At 35.4% G+C, this 20,291-nt stretch overlaps 1 protein-coding gene across 2 annotated transcripts in view; it reads left to right on the top strand.

Moving 5' to 3' along the window:
* Positions 1–20,130, top strand: part of LOC142983197 (hyaluronidase-like) — a 29,493-nt gene extending 9,363 nt beyond the window's left edge. The window contains exons 2-8 of one of the 2 annotated variants that reach the window (XM_076130087.1): positions 5,274–5,605; positions 8,838–8,977; positions 14,127–14,302; positions 14,979–15,165; positions 15,570–16,101; positions 16,531–17,040; positions 19,283–20,130. In XM_076130087.1, coding sequence (XP_075986202.1) covers positions 5,274–5,605; positions 8,838–8,977; positions 14,127–14,302; positions 14,979–15,165; positions 15,570–16,101; positions 16,531–17,039 — 1,876 coding nt within the window. In that variant the 3' untranslated portion in view covers position 17,040; positions 19,283–20,130. The remainder of the gene's footprint in view (positions 1–5,273; positions 5,606–8,837; positions 8,978–14,126; positions 14,303–14,978; positions 15,166–15,569; positions 16,102–16,530; positions 17,041–19,282) is intronic. The other variant, XM_076130086.1, reaches the window with a different exon arrangement.
* Positions 20,131–20,291: the final 161 nt, after the last annotated feature.

Here is a 20,291-nt window from a genome sequence, read left to right on the forward strand (position 1 = left end):
ATATTATAAAGCTGAAGAGTTTCTTTGTTTGAACGCGGTAATCTCAGGAACTACTATTCCGATTTGAAAAATGCTTTCAGTGATAGATAGCCAATTTATCGAGGAAGGCTATAGGCTGTATATCATCACGCTACGACCAATAGGAGCAGAGTACCAGTAAAAAATGTTACAAAAATGGGGAAAATTATGACCCATTCTCTCTTATGAGACGCAAGCGAAGTTGCGCGGGTCAGCTAGTAAAAAATAAGGTTGATGTAGAATTTAGTTGTAAGCAATGAAGTGTGATGAGTGCACATACAGCGGTGAGTTCAAAGTGTTTGACCTACTTGTACAGATCGATAGCGGATGCATGCGAACTTAATGTACTGTGAACTTCACTGAATACACAAGGTACTTTTTATCAGATTTACTTAAATATTTATAAAATATAGGTATACTGTAACTACTTGTGAATCACCTTTTTTATATTTTTTAAAAGACAACTCCCGCATTAAGCATTGCTCTTGTATCGCGGGGACTTTTACAAACATACAAACAACGGACACAATGTACAACCAGGCCCAAAACAATGAATTGTGGATCGCACAAATAACTATTCCGTGTGGGAATCAAAGCGACAACCTCCCGACGCAATGGTAGCAGCGTGGTGACCTAAACCACTGCGCCACGGAGTCAGTAGAAGTCGTCTTTGTCAACGTAGAAAGGTTTCCCGGTAGTAAAAAGAATTGTATAGTAGGTTACGCGTAAAAGAAACACTACACACCTACTAAGAAATACTATAATGACCAACGAAGCTCTACTGGCATTCACAAAAAAATATTTTGATGAACTTTAAATAATGCAGACTTTAACATAAGTGTCATTTCAATCTTAATAAGAATGACAAACAGACTATGTTTAATTGCATTTATTTTAGACTTATCGTAGCAAAACCGCTAACCCAATTTCGATGAAATTTTGCATGGAGGTACTTAAAAATCCGGATCTTTCTTAAAAAGTCATCGCTTTTATAAGCATGCATTTCTTAAACTCTAAAGAGCCCAGTCAAAGCTCAGCGACAACCGATAAAAAATCAATGCAGTTGAACACACAACGGCAAAACAACCGTGTCTTTATTAAACATATTAACGCTCGCTTGCCCGTGTCAGCTTCGAGTTGCCATGGCGTTTCACTACGAATTGTCAGTGTCCACTACCACTTGACATCTGTAGCTCGATTCTCTACTACTATCGACTACCGACAACCGAACTGTCATCGAGAAATTTTGTATGAAACTCTGATCAGCGCCTCTGACGGGTGTCGTAGGAAACATTTTGGCAGTACATTCTAAATTTCAAATGTCGATAGCTTGCCGGTTGTCGGTAGTCGATAGTGGTAGAGAATCGAGGTACGGATAAGTCGACGCAACTCACTTAGACAAAGCGCAATGATATCCAATCAAAGATCAATGCAGTTTAAAACAACGGTAAAACAACCGTGTCTTTACTAAACATATGTATGCACGCCATTACGCTCGTGATTGTTCTTATTCAGCTGTAAATATATAAACAAGTGTGACCTTGTACTTCACTGTATTGTTTGTATGCGTACTAATATTGCTAACTCTTAATAATTGGCTTATAACAACTGTACAGGCATCTTGTAGTAAGACAACTATAGTTTGTACACGGAATTTTGTATATAAAAACATGTATTTTTATGCTTACATACTATTAACTGACCCGCACAGAACTTTTTTCTCCATAAAATTTACTTCGTGTCTTAAAGACTTTTTTTAGATATTTTTTTATGAAAACCATAAGTGGTTTAGCCGTTCTTAAGTTTTGCGCTTAGTAACACATTTGGCGATTCATTTTTATGTATAAGATATCCCGGATATTTGGAAATCAGTGAGGTTTTGAGGTCTTCTCTTCTATAAGGTGAATATATTTCAAGGAAATGCGTTGAATTTATAAAAATAATGGCTATAAATCGGTAAAACCGTTTCACGTTTAGTTGGAATCCTTCAAAACAACAATATTTGTTTGATACAACAAACATCTGTTTTTGTATATTTGTAAATATTTACGATATTAAATTATTTTCTTTGTTCACCCACTTTTAAACATTTAAATAATAAAAATAAATAAATTTAACCCATTACTGTCCCACTGCTGGGCAAGGGTCTCCTCCTGTAATGAGGGAGGGGTTAGGCCTCGAGTCCACCACGCTTGTTGGGGACTTTGCATACCTTCAAGAACTGTTTTAAAGAACTCTCAGGCATGCAAGGTTGCATCACGATGTTTTTTCACCGTTGGAGCATCTGATAACTACTTCTAATACACACATAACTTTAAAAAGTCATTGGTGTGTTGCCTGGGATACGAACTTCGCGCACAGTACCAAGTAGATATTCTGTAATACCTCTATATTGTGTGAGATTATAATTGATTAAGCGGATCGCCCACAAGTACTCACAACTTGTCGATACTTAGAATTCAGTTACGTGCCATTTTCACTTCCGTCCTGACGTAATACACGTTCCTTTATTGTTGTATATTTATTTATTTTACGGAAATATTATATTACGGGTCTCCTCTCAGATTTAAAGAGACTTGCAAAGAAACAAAGGCCTTCCTATAATAAAAAAAGTTTTGATGATAACTTTGTTTTTCATTACAATTATTTCCGTTATAAAAATTAAATATCGATCAAATTATGGTACAAGAATATAAGCTGCATATCCGATACTGCCCACTCCAAGACACTAGAAGAGAAAAACGTCATAAACATAGCACCTTAAATATTTGACCAAATTTTATTTTCACGAAACTTAGTAGGTAGGCCTGAAGGTCTCCTCTAAAGTGAGAAAGGTTTTAAAAAACACCTTTTCATTTTTAAAATTTCTTGTATTCTCCCATTCGTGTTGTAAGGTACAATTAATATCATTAAAATTTAAAGAGTGTATAATTTTCTATTTTAGTTACAGTTACCGGAACTCATAATAGATTATTTACTATATGAATTATTGAACTCATAAAATCCTGATATAACATTACGCCCTGTTAAAAAGTTAGGTAGAGCTGTATACTAATAATTACAAAGTTGTGACTTAGTGGTAAAAAGTGCACCATTACCGGGTTCGATTCCCACACATTGTGTAAAACAAAAGTTGTTTCTTTGGTATTTTGTGTCACATTTAAGGAGCGTCTGATAGCCACTATTCTGTACATTGTTTATTATCTAAAAGACTGTAAATCTTATGTTATGTCAAATCAGTAATGTACCTACTGCATAGTGACTATCACATTAACGTACACTAGTTGTCACCTGAGATACGCAATACGTAGTACATAGTAAAAGTAGAAGCTTGAAAGTCAAACAACCAGTCTTACCTAAGGGTATTGTGTTCTAACCCAGGTAACTGCGTTGTGTAGGTCAGATAGACAGTCACTCCATGTAAAATACTGGTGTATTCAGCTGCATCTGGTTAGACTAGGAGCCGACTCTAACATAGTTGGAAGAAAGGCTGATTGATTGTTTATTAGTAAAAGTTCCCGCAAAAGGCTAGTTATTATTACGGAAATTGGCTATTATGTGGCAAAAAAACACTTGCAATCATATAAGAGGTTAATGACCGACAAATTCTCATGAGTGGGCGGGTCCTTAATTCTTAATGCGTTAACTATCTGAATGAATATTAAATCTGAACAGGATACAGGCGGCTGGAAGCGAAATGACTTAATGAATGATATCGTCTTAAGTACTTACATCCTTTTGTTGTTGTGGACTTTGGTATAATTGGAGATTTCTTGAGCATTTTGACTTACGTTTAAATTACTACTACTTCTCTATGATTAGATCTATTAAATTATAGTAAACATGCTTATTAGTAAATGCTTAGAACAGCGCTAATTAAAGTTTTTTTTTTGCTGGGCAAGGTTTTACTTTCGGAATGAAGGAAGAATTACACCTAAAGCCAGGCTGACCAATTGCGAGAACCACATACATCAGCGTTTTACCATTTAATATTTAGCGAACCTATTGCCAAAGTGATACCTTCTCGGAACCTTCATACTTTTGCCGAACTAAATCAAACCCGAGACATTATGATCTGCAGTCCAATACCGCCTAGACTACAGAGACAGTTAAGCTTGTTTGAACCTGAAAGTGTAGTGTAGGCGCATTACCAATGTTGGTCCCATGAAATAGCGTTGCACGTTTATACCGGGCACGCTAACAAACTCCGGATTTATATTGATAATAACCTAAAATAAATTAGAAAACGATCAAAAGAACTTTGTCCAACCAGGCGGGTTATCACGTATCTTATTTGTCAAGTAGTGTGCGTTAAATTATTGGCGTTTGGTGGCTTGTACGTCACGTGTTAATCTCTATAAAAGTGTATGCATAGTGGCTTTCTAATATTTAGCGTTATTGTGTTAGCCCTCCTGGGAATTTATATAAAAATATGATTTTAAAGCATTCTTGCATTTGACAGCTCAAATATCTATTAAGGTCGCACAACACATGACACAATGCAATCGTACATTGACACTATTACGTCACACGTTGCATAAATTGAATGTAGGTCTTCGATATCAAACTGTTTTATAATCATTATCTCTTTTCAGGTCATTCTGCGGACATGTGTTTTTGTTAATTAAAATAATAATCATTAAATGATAAGACTTTTATTATTACTTTAATAAATATTTTATTAATGGTGTATACCTTTCTGCAGTCAAGAAAGTTTGATTTGCAACTCAGAGTTAGCGAAGTTGTGTAGATTTCCTCGTTTAAAATTCTAATAAAATGCTTGAGAACGGTAGCAGTAAGATCAATATAGTAAAATAATTCTGTAATTAGAATTAGTAGATCTTGAAAAACTCGATTATTTTTTTTTGTTTTGACATTGCGTTTGTCATATCGTTTATAAAGTTACCATAATATTTCCTATATTGGACCAATGTGATGTACGAGTATATTATTATTGAGCCTACTGCCAGTAAGGCTGTCTACACACGTCATATTAGGTTCGACACGTTCGATTTGGCAATATTCTTAAAACAGCAAAACCGACACGACTTATTTCGCTTGTGCCGGCTGATTAATGCCAAACCGAATATGTGTGTAGCAAGCCTTATCTGGCACGTTACCTTATGTAGTAACATAATAATATATAACAACAGAAAATAAAGTCTTAGTAACTCTACCCTGATAAATCGAACTCTAGAATAGTGAACAGTTTCAAGCAATATACATTGATTTTAACTATTTTTCATTTGTTTCAGCTACTACGTCGTTCGAATGCCAGAATTGATCTCATCAAAAGAATTCAAAGTGTACTGGAACGTGCCCACAATGCAGTGCAAATCTAAGAAGATATACTTCGACGACCTGTACGAAAACTACGGTATAATACAGAACACGAACGATACACACCGAGGGGACAAGATATCTATACTGTATGACCCAGGGAACTTTCCCGCGTTGATCAAGAATGAGACCACGGGAGAGATTAGGTATCGCAACGGAGGTGTGCCGCAGCAGGGAGACTTGATTAACCATTTGCAAGTGTTCAGACATGAACTGAAGAGCAGTATTCCCGATAAGGATTTTAGTGGTAATAACTTTGTATTTATTAGTCCATTTTATTTCAGTTATCGTATGATTAAATTAATTGTATTTATTCTTCTTCTTGTCGTATGGTTAGTGGTCAACCTAGTGTCAAAATTGTTCAAGCCGCCCGAAGGCCTTTCACGTGGCTTAATGACTGTTATCTTATTGACAACAACTGGGACCGACTTTTAACGTGCCCTCCGAAGCACGGAGACGCCCTGTTCAAATACTACTATGCGGTCACCCATCTATGAAATGACCGCGCCAAGGTTTGCTTAACCCACAGATCGTTTACCGACCGGTGAGCATCACAGCACACAGATCACAATCATAGGCAATGTCTTAAAATAGGCCGGGTTGTTACTCGTTACCAGCGGTCCTGTATCATAAAATGTATGGATGTGAATGAAACAAGGGAAGTTTGTAAGGATTATACCAAGCGGCGTTCTCTGGTCTCTTCCTATCCTCATGGAAAGTAGACGTGATATTATGTATAATAATATATGTATCAATTATAAAAGCAAAATTTACTCAGTGAGTTGAAGGTAGTCAAAGTAGTGAGGTTTGTGGTTGCAAGCCTAAAGAGCTGTATTAAATATGGGTATTTAGTATAACAATACCATGGAATCAGGGAAACCACAGAGTGGATTGGAAATTTTAAACAATAGTCATTATATGATTCATTTGAAAATACTGTCATAATTGATAAGTAAATCAAAGAAGTCCCTGTATGTATTATTGACGCATTTAGAAATACCTTAAGGAAAAACAATTGTTAGTTTAAAATTGTGTAATTATACACATAAGTTTTCCGCGAAATATTAACGACTAGCTGACCCGCGCAACTTCGCTTGCGTCACCTAAGAGAATGGGTCAAAATTTTCCCCGTTTTTGTAACATTTTTCGTTGCTACTCCGCTCCTAATGACCGTAGCGTGATGTTATATAGCCTATAGCCTTCCTCGATAAATGGGCTATCTTACACTGAAATATTTTTTCAAATCGGACCAGTAGTTCCTGAGATTAGCGCGTTCAAACAAACAAACAAACAAACAATCAAACAAACTCTTCAGCTTTATTATATTAGTATAGATATGTTATATTTTATGGTTATCACCTTACGGTGTTAGTATTAATTATCAGTATATTGACGTAAAATTGTCAATCCACATTATAATAAAATCAGCTTCAAATTGCGCAGGTTTCCCTTAAAGAAATGTACCCAGCATAATACCTCTTCTGTAAAGATCTTGTGGCTAAGTAACAACAGTCTCGATTGATCTATCAGGTCCAGAGCATCTACGCTTGCCGAGGTTGTTCCGTGGATGAGTGACCATATTATACATACCGAGTTCCTCCGTGTTTCGGAAGCCACGTTAAATTGTGGGTCCCGACTGTCATTTTTGAAGATCTTTGACAGTCGTTAATAGTAGTCAGAAGCTTGAAAGTTTGACAACTAGTCTATCCGAAGGTATCGTTTTACAACCCTGTCAACTGGGTAATGGAGGGCCGATAGGCAGTTGCTCCATGTAAAATACTGGTATTCAGCTGCATCCAGTGAGACTGGAAGCCGAAGAAAGGCTATGTTGATCATGATATCGCATCTGTGAACGTCTTTAAATTAGGATCATGTAATTTACGTCAATGTAGGATTTCCATAATTCTATACCAACGTACTTTTATGTAAAAATAGCTCAAATAGAGATCAACACAGTTTTTAACTGCGGGTGACCTCGGTACAGTTGAGCCAATTAAAATGCGGGTAATAAATTTATAGGTAGACCTATATACATACTAATACTAATAATGCAAAAGTCTGTCTATCACACTTACACTTTGACTGCTCAACAATTTTTTTTAACCTGTGGCTGGCCTACTGCTAGGCAAGGGTCTCCCAAACGAAAGACGGGTTTGGCATTCTGCTTATGAATAGCTTAAATAGGGAATGATACTTAGCGGGGCAGTTTAGATAATCCCATTAATATTATAAATGCAAAAGTTGTAAGTATAGATGTATGTGCGTTTGTTACTCTTTCACAAATAAATAAATAAATATTGTTGGACAACTCACACACGGTAATTTGATTGCCAAACTAAGCAGAGCTTGTACTATGGTATCCAATTAACTGTTAAATATACCAATATACTTTTAAATATATACTTGTGCTCATCACCCAAAGATTTGTCCCGGGTGGGATTCGAACCCAACACACGCGGCGCTACGGTTGTTACGGCGAGGTGACCGCTTAAACCACTGCGCCAAACGTGCAGTTATACAAAAACACTTCAAGATGGATTCTAACAAAATTTGGCGCACTGATAGCTTGAAACTTAGATTTTAAGACACTTTTACCCCGGGAATTTTTTTTACGCGGGCGAAGTCGTGGGCAGAAGACAGTGTCAGTAGTGAGCTATAAATTGCAAATTGACCCTAAATAGACTCTGTGGTGACTTAATGGTATCCGTGTCACAGTTTAATTAATCTGGTCATCACGCCACTGTGCCAAGATGTCGTGCTTTCCATTTCCACACGGAACTAGGATTTATGTGATCCATTAGTAAATTGAGGAATAGATACTGTGTTCCGCTATTGGTGTCTTTGTAAAACTCCCTACAACATGATATATTTTTTTGTACGGGAAACCGTTAATATAATACATACTGTCGAATATAGGCTTTTTTCAACAATATTTTTTTATGTTTTATTCAAATGTTAATAATAAATAAATAAACAATTTATGAAATCTTTAATAAAGTAAGCAAATAGAGAGACGTCAAAATAATGCGCACTTTTATTATAAATGCAAAAGATTCTTTCATTTTCTTTTAAGTAAAAATCAGCAGCATCGATAAAGACAAAATTTCGGGAGAGCAGAATAGAATATATCTTGGGAACGACAATAATTACTTTTTCGTCTTTACGTTTCGTTAAGCTAATATTAAATTAAATTTAAGCTTTTAATGTCCTGCTGGGCGGGTGGGCACTTTGCATTCCTTCAAAAACTGTTCTAAAGAACTCTCAGGCATGCAAGGTTGCATCATGAGATTTCCTTCACCGTCGGAACAAGTGATAATTATTTCTGATACACACATCATTTCGAAAAGTCATTGGTGTGTTGCTTCGAGTTCGAACCTATGACCACTTGCGTAGGAGGTATCAACTTATACCACTCGACTATCATTGCTCTAGCTTATCTTAGGAATAAATATTAATAGAATGCTGTTCACCATTTTCAGGAGTGGGCATCATAGACTTCGAGTCGTGGCGGCCGATTCTGCGGCAGAACTTCGGCGTGCTAACTCCTTACAAAGACGTGTCTTATGACATCGAGAGGAAGAAGCACTGGTGGTGGAAGAAACAGTGGATACAGGAGGAGGTATGTGTCACTATTTATTCATTTTTATAAAATACTAACGACTGCCCGCGACTTAGTTTGTTAGGACTTTAGTTTTCCTATTTATATTTTTTTTTTATTACTCTGTTTTCATATAAAAATGCCTTTCACTTCCTTCCGGAAAGAATTTACAAAAATCCTCTTTTAGTACTCCTTTAGACTCCCAAATCTTCACACCGAATTTCGGCTGTTCGTTGACCGTCAGTCAGTCAGTCAGTAACGGAAGAGTTTTATGTACTATATTGATGATGTTGATAGAGTTAGAGTGCCCTCGATTCACTATAGACTAGAAAGAACACATATTGTTGTTTCACTATACATATATAAGTATACAGTGTCGTATTCCAACTGAAATTATTGAGGTACTCGGTATGTACAATACGATCAGTAATCACCCATCTTCAGAAAAATCTCGACAAGCAGAACTTCGACTAAAAGTTCGATCCATACGGTCACCCATCTATATACCAACCACGGGAAGCGTAGCTTAACCTCCTAGATAATTCCGCGCGGTTGTTGTTACTAAGCCACGGGCTCGCCCCATCGTCAATGATCGTTACTTTATAATTAAAGTTCCATCATCAAATTGCTCAATCTCATATCTTTGTACTCGCAGTTAGTAATTAGGACAACATGTGTAGGGACTTGTATTATAATAACTGTGCTGAGCTATGTGTTAATGGGGTTTAACTGCAGTTTGTGACGCAATGGTTATAGTTACTACTGAATGTAAGCCGATTCGATTGTCGTGTGGGATTAAATTATTTGTGTGAACTACAGAATGATTAAAAAAGAACTTGTCTATTTGAGAAAATAAAGGATACTTCAAGCTTAAACATGTAATAAACAATGTTTAAACGGGCGTTGCTGATCTTCGATATAAAAAGGTTTTGAAATCAAAGGTGTTAAGGACCGATTTTGATAAAAAGTAAAAGATTTACACACAAATTTTCGTAATAAAATTTCATTCCTTTTTAAAAATCGATAGAATCGATAGAATTTCTCGTAAACGAATTAATCGTTTACGAGAAATTCTAATACAACATTTTTAACACAATAATGATTATTGCTATCTTTACCATTCCATTGTTATGTTTACAATGATTTGTGCGTATCAGTGATGAGGTTCTGAGAATTAATTACATAATGAACGAATGTGTTGTCTTTTAACAAAGTCATTCATATACATACCAACGTATACGTATTAGTACTATGTTAACTAAATTTTTATCCACTTATTGAGAATTAAAGCCTATACAAAACTCACAGGTAAAAAATTTAAAAATCGAACCAATTAATAATTTAGGTAAAAGATTGACACTTATGATAGTTGTTACAATTACTAAATCTATCACTAGCTCGGATAATCTAAGATTCTAGAAATCGCTTGTGTTATGTATTCCAATTTATAAACTACTAGCTGACCCGCGCAACTTCGCTTGCGTCACCTAAGAGAGAATGGGTCATAATTTTCCCCGTTTTTGTATCATTTCTCATTGCTACTCCGCTCCTAATGGCCCTAGCGTGATGTTTTACAGCCTATAGCCTTCCTCGATAAATGGACTATCAAACACTGAAAGAATTTTTCAAATCGAACCAGTAGATCCTGAGATTAGCGCGTTCAAACAAACAAACAAACAAACAAACAAACAAACAAACTCTTCAGCTTTATAATATTAGTATAGATATGACACTATATGTGCAATAAGTTAAGTTAATAAGGATCGTACCAATTGGCGTTCTTTGGTTTCTGCCTACACCTACGGGAAAAAGCGCGTTATTATATATGTGTATGTAGAACAAATTCCATTGCAAAAAATATAAACATTTTTAATAAAGGAGTGACAAACAGTTTAATAAAGTTTCACGTGTACATTAGAAGTAGGAAGTAACATAGTTAGAAAAGTATTAGTTTCTAAGCAACTTTCCCATATCGTATTATATGTAAAAGTAATTATGAAAAGAACACGGAAACTAATCTTTTACTTAATACTCAATACTTGTATAATAGATGTTATCTTTCTAATATTTAATTGATAATGTTTTACATTTTGATATGAAAACAATACTCTTTGATAGCAATTGCTGAATATTATTAACTAGCTTTAGTCCGCAACTCCGTAAATGTGATAGGATTTCACAGTAAAAACTCCTACACACAGTGCCGGTGGCTGGGCCGCCGAACAAGCCGCATTGCCCCGGTAGCATTCAATGCCGCTGGCTTTGCCACACAAAGAAACCTTCGGAGTGGACGCTGGGGGTGGCAGCGGGATTCGTAGCTTGCTGGCTTCAACCAACCATAACATGTTCTCTTTACTAGACGTACTTACGTTCTATGTGACTGTCTAAAATGTTGCTTGGCGGCTTTACGCGGCTTGTATAGCCGGCTGCATAGCCGCTCATCATACACCCGGTGGCATTGCCGCCAGCACTGTACATAGTGTACATAGCCTTTAGAGTATCCTATGCATTAATCCTTTTTATAAACTACCTGTGCACTATATTTAATCTAAATCCGTTTTGTGGTTACATACATTTTTATTTGTACTATGGTTGTTCTTAGGCACGGTCAATTACCTTGCTTGATACAAAATAAAAAACATATAAATTCTCCGAATTTCAGTTTATCCAGTTATATCCACAGGACGAATGGACAAAACAATCAAAGATGATCTCATTGTTTTTTAGTAATCAATTTCAGTCGCCCGTAAGGTGAAAATGATTAAGCCAAAATTGTTACTAAGAATTTTGAAATACCACAATAAATATTTTAATTTACTCTCAAAGGAAAAAAAAACAGTTAAAGCATCCGTCTGACATGCAAATGGTTTCAATTTGGGCTCAAGACAACATACTTTTTAGGGATATAGAAGTATATGCACTAATAATTATTAGTTCTTATTCGAACGGTAAAGGAAAGCACCATGGGGAAAATTGTTTACTTCATTCTTTCATTCTCACTTCTTTCAAACAGTCAAGAGATTTTACCCCGTGGTACAGAAAAAGCTTACCGCACTCTCATTCTGGGAGGAAATTTTTGCCCTAACCATGGGACAGTATCGACAAACAAACAGACAAATATTAAAATCTCTATAAAAATTTTATATCACTGCAAGTTAATCGTGACATCACAATCATATCGGTTTACTATCAAATATGTACTTGTAATATGGAAGTGCCTTGTTTGATATAATAATAATCAAGGTCAATTACGTCCCCTAAACAGATCCCTAAGTTAATGTACATACATGCCTCCATGGCGCAGAGGTTAAGGTTGCTACGGGAGGTCGTGGATTGGATTCCCACACGGAACAACTATTATTTGTGCGATCTCCAAATAGTTTTTTCGGGTCATTTTGTACTTTGTTTGTATGTATGTAAAAGTCAAATACAAATGCAGTTCTTAGTGAGGGAGTTGTCTTTTAACAAGCACTTGAAAACAAAGAAAGACCAACAGAAATTCAAGCCTTTCTCCCGAGGGGGGAACCTATACTTACAGCCGGTACTACCGAGTATCGAGATTAAAAGTATACTGCAAAAATAGTTAATAGTTCTAATGGCGCCCGCTAGAGGCGCTGATCAGATTTTCACTCATAAGAAACCAGAGAGAAATTTATTTTTATTACAATATCACGTTATGGCCTACATACTGGTGTAGGCAGAGATGAATGGCTACCCAGGGCCGTTCGTATTGTTTGTACAATCAATATCAAGGTTATTGCAATAAACAGTACATTTTATATCAAACAAAATTCATGTTTTACAGTCTTTGTGAATAAAGAAAGAAATATAATTCTCAGAGTGATCTAAATGTACGTATATCTAGAAATAAACATATTGATGTATGAGTGAGTGAGTGCAGCGGTATTTAGGACGCGCGCGCTCCATGCGCGTACGCATCGCTAGAGTTATCTAATAGTCATCTAACACACACTAGTATTGCCACTGTTTATTATTTGATCAAGCTTGGGTTTCCCGTATAATCTCATAGTTTCTAGTTCTGTATGTTAATCTACTTACTAAATAATTTTCACTTGCTCTAACGGTGAAGGAAAATTTCGTGATGAAACCTTGCGTACCTAAAATTTGTTTAATACTCATGAAAAGTCCCTAACCCGCATTTGGCTGGCCTGATGTACTCAAGATCTAACCCAACACTCGCTTAGGAAGAGAGACATGGCCAGCAGAGGGACAATAATGGCTTAAAAAATATGCTTACATTTTAACATTGTAAAATCCATCATACTAACATCGTTACAAATGTAAAAAAAATATGGTTTGTTACTCGATCATGTCAAAATTACTGAACGGATTTTGATGAAATTCGGTTCACAGATAGTTTATAAACTACATTAACACATGACGTACTTTTTGTTCTTAGATAACTTTTCACACAGACGTAATCGCGTACAGAATCTAGTTTTATATAAAAATAATTTAATCGATAGCAGGTCAATAGTTGGTTCGTTAGTAGTTCGTGATCACACCTTTACACCTATCAAATGGTAAACTAATAGTCGTCCGACATACATCAGGAGACAACGAGCCAAGTATTTGAATTCCTCACGCATAGTAACATAGATACTCTGGCCAAATGGATTACTAATCGATATACGACTAGATGTTGGTGAAAATACAAACGATTAAGCGACCTTAAGAATCTTATCCCAACCCTTAATTGTTCAACGTGGTACACTAAAGGCTTAAACCATCCCTTATTTCGCGAGCAGACGATGGGACAGTAATGAGTTCAAATGTTAAGACACTAACAAAAATCAGAACTGTCACTAGCCTGGTGGACTTGCGTTTAATTTTGTGTAAAAGACTTGTACCTACCAAAGGCCTCCTCTTTTAAATCAGCCGCTTGCTCTCGCTAAATGCAATAAAATGTATATATTTTTTTTAAAAACTTACGAGATGCTCAGACTATATTGAAATTATTATCAAAAGAAAGAAGTTCTTTTGATAATAATTTCAAAAAGTCCATGTAGCATATGCCTTGATGCAAATTAAACCTTCGATCTCCAAAGCTTACATGACTAAACTTTAAAGTTTCAGTGCCTGACCAGAAACATGTTGCATAAGGAAAGGCCTATAATTTTTTTAATTCGTATATTTTTCCACATTTCAGGCTAAGCGTCGTTTCGAAGCGTCAGGCCGTGATTTCATGCAGACAACCATATCCCTCGCTAAGAAGCTTCGTCCGAAGGCAGTGTGGGGCTACTACGGGTACCCGCACTGTTTCAACAGAGCCTTCAACAAGAACCCTGAGGCGTGCGCTGATGAGGTACCGCAGGAAAATGATGAGTAAGAATACAATTTACTTTATAACCTTTAGTATCTGAATACTGGTCAAATTCTTGTTTACCAACCAAAACAACTCATCAGAGCAAAATATTTAAACTAGATTTCCGCCCGCGGCGTTGCTCGCGTTGAATGTAACCTTTGAAGCGCCCTTAGCTAGTTGCTCTCACCAGTCAGTAAACATTTCATAGATTGGTGACCGCAGTGGTATTTGATCTGAGCGTCTCCGTGATTCGGAGAGCACATGATCAAATCATTTATTCATATTAAACACTTATGATAGTCAATGATACAGAGAGTGAATTTACCGCCAGTTCGGAAGGCAGGGCCAATGAGAAGAGCTAGCAAGAAACTCCTGGCCACTCTTTGAGTGAAAATTCTCAAAAGAGTCTTATGAAAATTCCGTCCCGATTATTGTCAATTAAGGTAACAGTCGATAAGCCACGTGAAAGACCATACAACAAGAAGAAGAAACAAAACTTTGGCAGCGTAATGTTGTTAACGTCTTTCAAATATGAACGATTTTAAACTGTCGCGACTTGTACACATAATATTATAATGTAACGGGTCTTAATCGCAATTGAAAATTAAAGGTTAGAATACCTTATATGTTCACCCGACGTTTCAATCGAATTACATCGACCGTGGTCACGAGCTGATCTTTCAAATATATTTCCAGGATAGACTGGCTCTGGTCAGAGAGTACAGCCATCTTCCCCTCAGTGTACAGCACTCACGACATGTCCTCGAGCCAGCTGTCAGCCTTCATCAGGGGGAGGGTCAAGGAGGCTGCGAGGGTGAAGAGTAACGTCCCGATATTACCGTACTGGTGGTACAGATATAGGGATGATGGGTATTTTACTGAGGTGAGGATATGTCTTTATATTTGTTACAATTGTAATACTTGGATGTATAAAATAGACGCATGTTTTGCCGTTTTTTACTTAAGTACCATGTAATGGAGTGCAAGGATACGGTCATACTAGCTTAGATAGATTTGACATACAAAGTTTAATCTCCTATTTTATTCTCGCGTCACAGTTGTCGTTGTCATACTCCTCCGAAACGGCTTGACCTATTCTCATGAAATTTTGTGAGCATATTGAGTAGGTCTGAGAATCGGCCAACATCTATGTTTCATACACCTAAGTGTATTTTTTTTTTATTTATATGGCAAAACAACGTTTGCCGGGTCAGCTAGTTTTTTATATAAAATATTATTTCATCCGTAATAGAAACACACATACTTAACACATATTTTATATTCCAGGCCGACCTAGATGCATCATTCAGCACCTTCTACAAGTCCAACGCAACAGGCTTCATCATCTGGGGCAGTTCCAACGACGTGAACACTGTAGCCAAGTGTCAAAAACTTCGTGATTACGTCACGAACACCCTAGGTCCGGCCATAGCAAAATACACCAAACAAAACACCCAACTACACGACATACCTGAAGAAATAAACAACACGACATTTGCTCCTGAAAATGTTACAAAATTTGATCCAGAATACAATTGGGTGCCGCCTGAAAATTACACGCAGAATATTGAACAAATTGTCGATGAAGAATTGAAGAAAGAAAATGAGACCAGACTTGATAGAAATAAATTAATAAATGAGAGTATTTTAATTGATATTATTCTGCATAAGATTGCTAACTTCTGTTCTGAGAATTGTAGTGAGAAGGACAGTTCAGATAAAAATAATACTACTACTATTACTAGTACTACTAAGGGTACGGTTGTACTCACAACTAAGAACCCTTTTAAAGAAACTTCTGTTAGTTATGAGACTACGGGTAAGTTTTAATCATAATTTTTTAGTATAATATTGTATGACTAGATGTATGGATGTGAATGAAGCATGGAAAGTTTGTAAGGATCGTAGCAAGTGGCGTCCTTTGTTCTTTGCTTACCCCTATCGGAAAAAGGATGATTTTATGTATGTATGTATTATAAATAGAATGGTAGCATAACGACATAAATAAATTTTGCTTAAAAATAGCAAATTACAGAAAATACCTTATCCATTTACGTAATTACATTTTTTATTTGATATCTAACGTTGGAAACTTTTACTTGCGAAATTTAATAATTTTCTTAGAGGGGATATACTCAACAGTACGTAGAAACAGGCCGTTTTCTTATCCAAAACATGATCATTGTATCCTAATCAACTCAAAACAAAATTTAATATCAGTACTAAAATCTTAAATGTATTTTTCCAGTGCAAACATCAACAACAACAGAATACGACAATTACTACGACTACGACTTATCAACATCAACACTCAAAGAGAATTATGTAACTCCAGAAAATGTTACACCAAGTCCATATTACGTACTAATAAATAGTTTGAATGATAACACTGACAGTACAGACACTAGCACTACAGAATTGAGTGCTAGCACTGCTGAAATAAGTACAGAAAAACCTAGTGTTACCACTGCTGAAACTAGCACTGCCGAAACTAGTGTAAGTACTACTGAAAATAGTGCAGATCCTAGTGCTAGCACTGTTGAAATGTTCACAGAAAAAACTAGTACTATAAATATTAGCACAATATATAGTCAAGAAAATAATTATAGTACAGAAAGTGTTAGTGAAACTAGCACATATAGTTGGAGAGTTTACGAGTTATCGACGGAAAATGTATACAGTACAGTGAATATCAATGATGTGGAGAACGCAACAACTACGTTGTTGACAGAACAGGTTGTTGTTTCAGTTGTTTAAGGTTTGTTGTTGACTGTTGATATGATTTCAAATTTTTGACGTTTTAAAATAACTATTACCGATTTAGAACTAGTCTTAAGAAAGGTTCATATCTGATGGAACATACGTCGCGCAACGCCAGAACAGACAAATATATAGAAATACACTCGACCGTTCACACTCAACCGATGATACGTCGGTGCGAAGCCCATACTAATTAAGTTACGCCCGACGCATCTTACAAGACAAAATTATGTCTCATTTTGAGAGTACATTTTGAGTGTAGTCTCAAGTTCTTAAAATTGAGAATAAAATGGGTGATAGTTATTTTAAAATACGATTAACAATGTTTTTAATTAATTTGTATTTTGCGCATTTTTGTACTTATAATAGCGAATTTACACACGATTGAGTTTTAGTGCTTTTTGTTAAAAGGTAGTATGTATGTTTTTGATATAAAATAGAAGATTATTAATAGTACAATTAGGATGAAAATGGATTCCAAAACCATAATAATATGTACTATTACCTATTAGGTAGGTAGTAAGTATCCTATAGTTACCCGGATTTTTTATACATTCTGAGCACCTTTTATGCACATTTCATGCACCTTAAACGTATACCCAGCCTCATCTTTTTTTATATAGGTAAATCATTGTGATTTATCCCGCAAAGGAACGAATTTCCATAAAACTTTTCTTAGTTTTCACCTACACGATAATAAGAAGAATTGTACAAATCTTCAATTCCTAGTAGTTTGTGCCATTCATGCCCGGTTTCTAAGGTACATTGAGCGATAGTTTATCTATTCAAACTGTCATCTTTGTATGAGCTTAAACACTATTGAACAGATAAACTGCCGCTAAATGTACCTCAAAAACCAGGGGTCATTCAGTCAGTTATTAAGTAATTTTTCCCTATTAATGATAGTCAATTGATCACAAATATCGAATTTATTAGTACAACTAAGTTTAAACATACATATTACCTGAATTTTATAACAAATTAATGTATTTATTAATTTTAATGATTTGCCATTGTATTAATTTTGCATAAAACGCATGATTTTGTTCACTTACCAGCATTTTGTTCGGCTTGCTCCTAAAACTTTTGTTATTCGCACACTCACTCTCTGAAAGACTGAAAATCACTAATAAGTAATGTTTTTTAACTATCACACACATAATAATAAGTTACACAACTTATGTGTGGTGAAAATTTAAAGGTTATGATACCTTTTACCCGACGTTTCGATCGAATTACATCGACCGTGGTCACGGGCTGACTGATGTGTCTACCAAGTGTCATCACCTTGTGGCGCAAGTTTCTCCGACTACCCTCATATTTATGGTGTTAACTATTTTTATATTGTGCGTGTGTTACTCGCTAGCTCTTCTCATAAGACTCTATCCACTTTCTAGGCTAATGGTAGATTCAGTAATTGTAACAATTATCATAAGTGTCAACATTTGTTCTCAATGAATAAATGATTTGATTTTGATTAATTGAGAAAATAATAACTCAATAAGAAGTAGGAAGAATTATTAGATTATTGTTTTCTTCTAACAATGTTAAGGAAACTCGAATCGATTTCACAGACGTTACTTAATCAATAATTTAATGGCTTTGACTACAATCTTTCAGAAACTGAGTGTGAATGTTTCAAGCAAGTGTTTACTACTATTAATATGATTTAATGATTGTTTTACTTTGAATTGATTGTTAATGTACTCACATAATAATTTATTTGCATTTATATAACACAATAATTTTGAGCTTTTTATTAGCTATTATTTTTGTTCAATTGAATGAGGGAGATTTCCTACACTCAATACTATTGCCATCAGGCTATAGAGCATTTAACATTAAAAACTTGACATCGGTTAGTTCTTTCAAAATCCACTAGAGGCGCTGATAATTTTTTCGTTTAATCTCGATGGCTTATCGATAGTGGTAGGAAATTATCCTGAATTCTGAATTATGATATTTCAATGGGTTCAATTCCCATTAAAAACAAATATTTGTGTGATCCACAAATATTATGTCCAGATTGTAACGCGTTTTGTCTATAGTCAGCCGTTTATCAAACAAAACTTTTTGAACAGACTTTCATACATTTTTTTATAGAATTTATTGTTTGTATATTTTGTGAAAGTCCTTGCGACACTTAATTCTTAATTCCGAATTTAATATATGTAAAAGAAAGAAAATATCAATTTCGTACATTTCAAGTGAACAAAATGTTGAATCGTGTTGTTTTTTAGGTATTGGTGGCAGTCTCAAGAGCGACGTCCTCGGCGGTCGTGGTTCTATGTAACTACCTTATTATGTGTTTAAGTATATTGATATTAGCCGTTAAATGACTGTTATATACCTTGGCACAGAACACAGTGTAACAATTTATAGTAGGAATATAAACAATGACAATATTATGTAGTGAAAGAATGTGGAAATTTTCAGTTAAAGTCATGATTAGTGTAGCCCTTCAGTCTCTCTTTCGCATGATAATTACAATGATTTTTCGTTGTAAAACGGCACAAACTAATTTTCAACCCAATTGGAGTGCGATTAGCTACTTATATCAAACGTCTTTTTTATGAAAAAGACTTAGAAAAGTGGGATCACACCGAAAGTGGGTGAAAGTGCAGTGTGGTATCTACCGTATGAACACAAGTAATTAGACTCGCTGTAGTCCCGCCGCGAACCGCGCCCAACACGCATTCACTCTCTTTCTAATTGCTATTTCTATTAAATTTAAATTAAGGGGATTTTGAGACAGAGTTTATTTTCTGCACTTATGAAATACACTTGAAACATATAATGCATGTTTATGAAATACGTTAGTGACCCCATAGTAAATATGACATATTTTTTTAATCATTATATGCTAATATATAAAAATCCATGGTTACCAATCAGAAACTCTTATTTTTTTACATACTGCACCTATATTTACAAATGCCTATATAACAGTCATTTAGATGTTAATTTCAAACTTGTGACTAATAATTTTATCTGTGATATGTTTTAGTGTAATTCGTTAGGTTTTGTGATTTTATTGTCAATGCAATTGTCAGTATCGCCATTAAATAAATATATTTTTTAAGAATTATTTCAGTGTTTTACTTCATAAAAAGTTTTAAAAAGTTACCAATCCAGTAAATACCAGTCTTACCGATGGATATCGTGTTGTTATCCGGGGTTGTGGAGGTCTAATAGGCAGTCACTCCATGTCTTACATAATGCCAGTACTGAGTTACATCCAGTGAGACT

The sequence above is a fragment of the Anticarsia gemmatalis genome, chromosome 23 (assembly GCF_050436995.1).
Source record: "Anticarsia gemmatalis isolate Benzon Research Colony breed Stoneville strain chromosome 23, ilAntGemm2 primary, whole genome shotgun sequence".
NCBI classification, from domain to species: Eukaryota; Metazoa; Arthropoda; class Insecta; order Lepidoptera; family Erebidae; genus Anticarsia; species Anticarsia gemmatalis.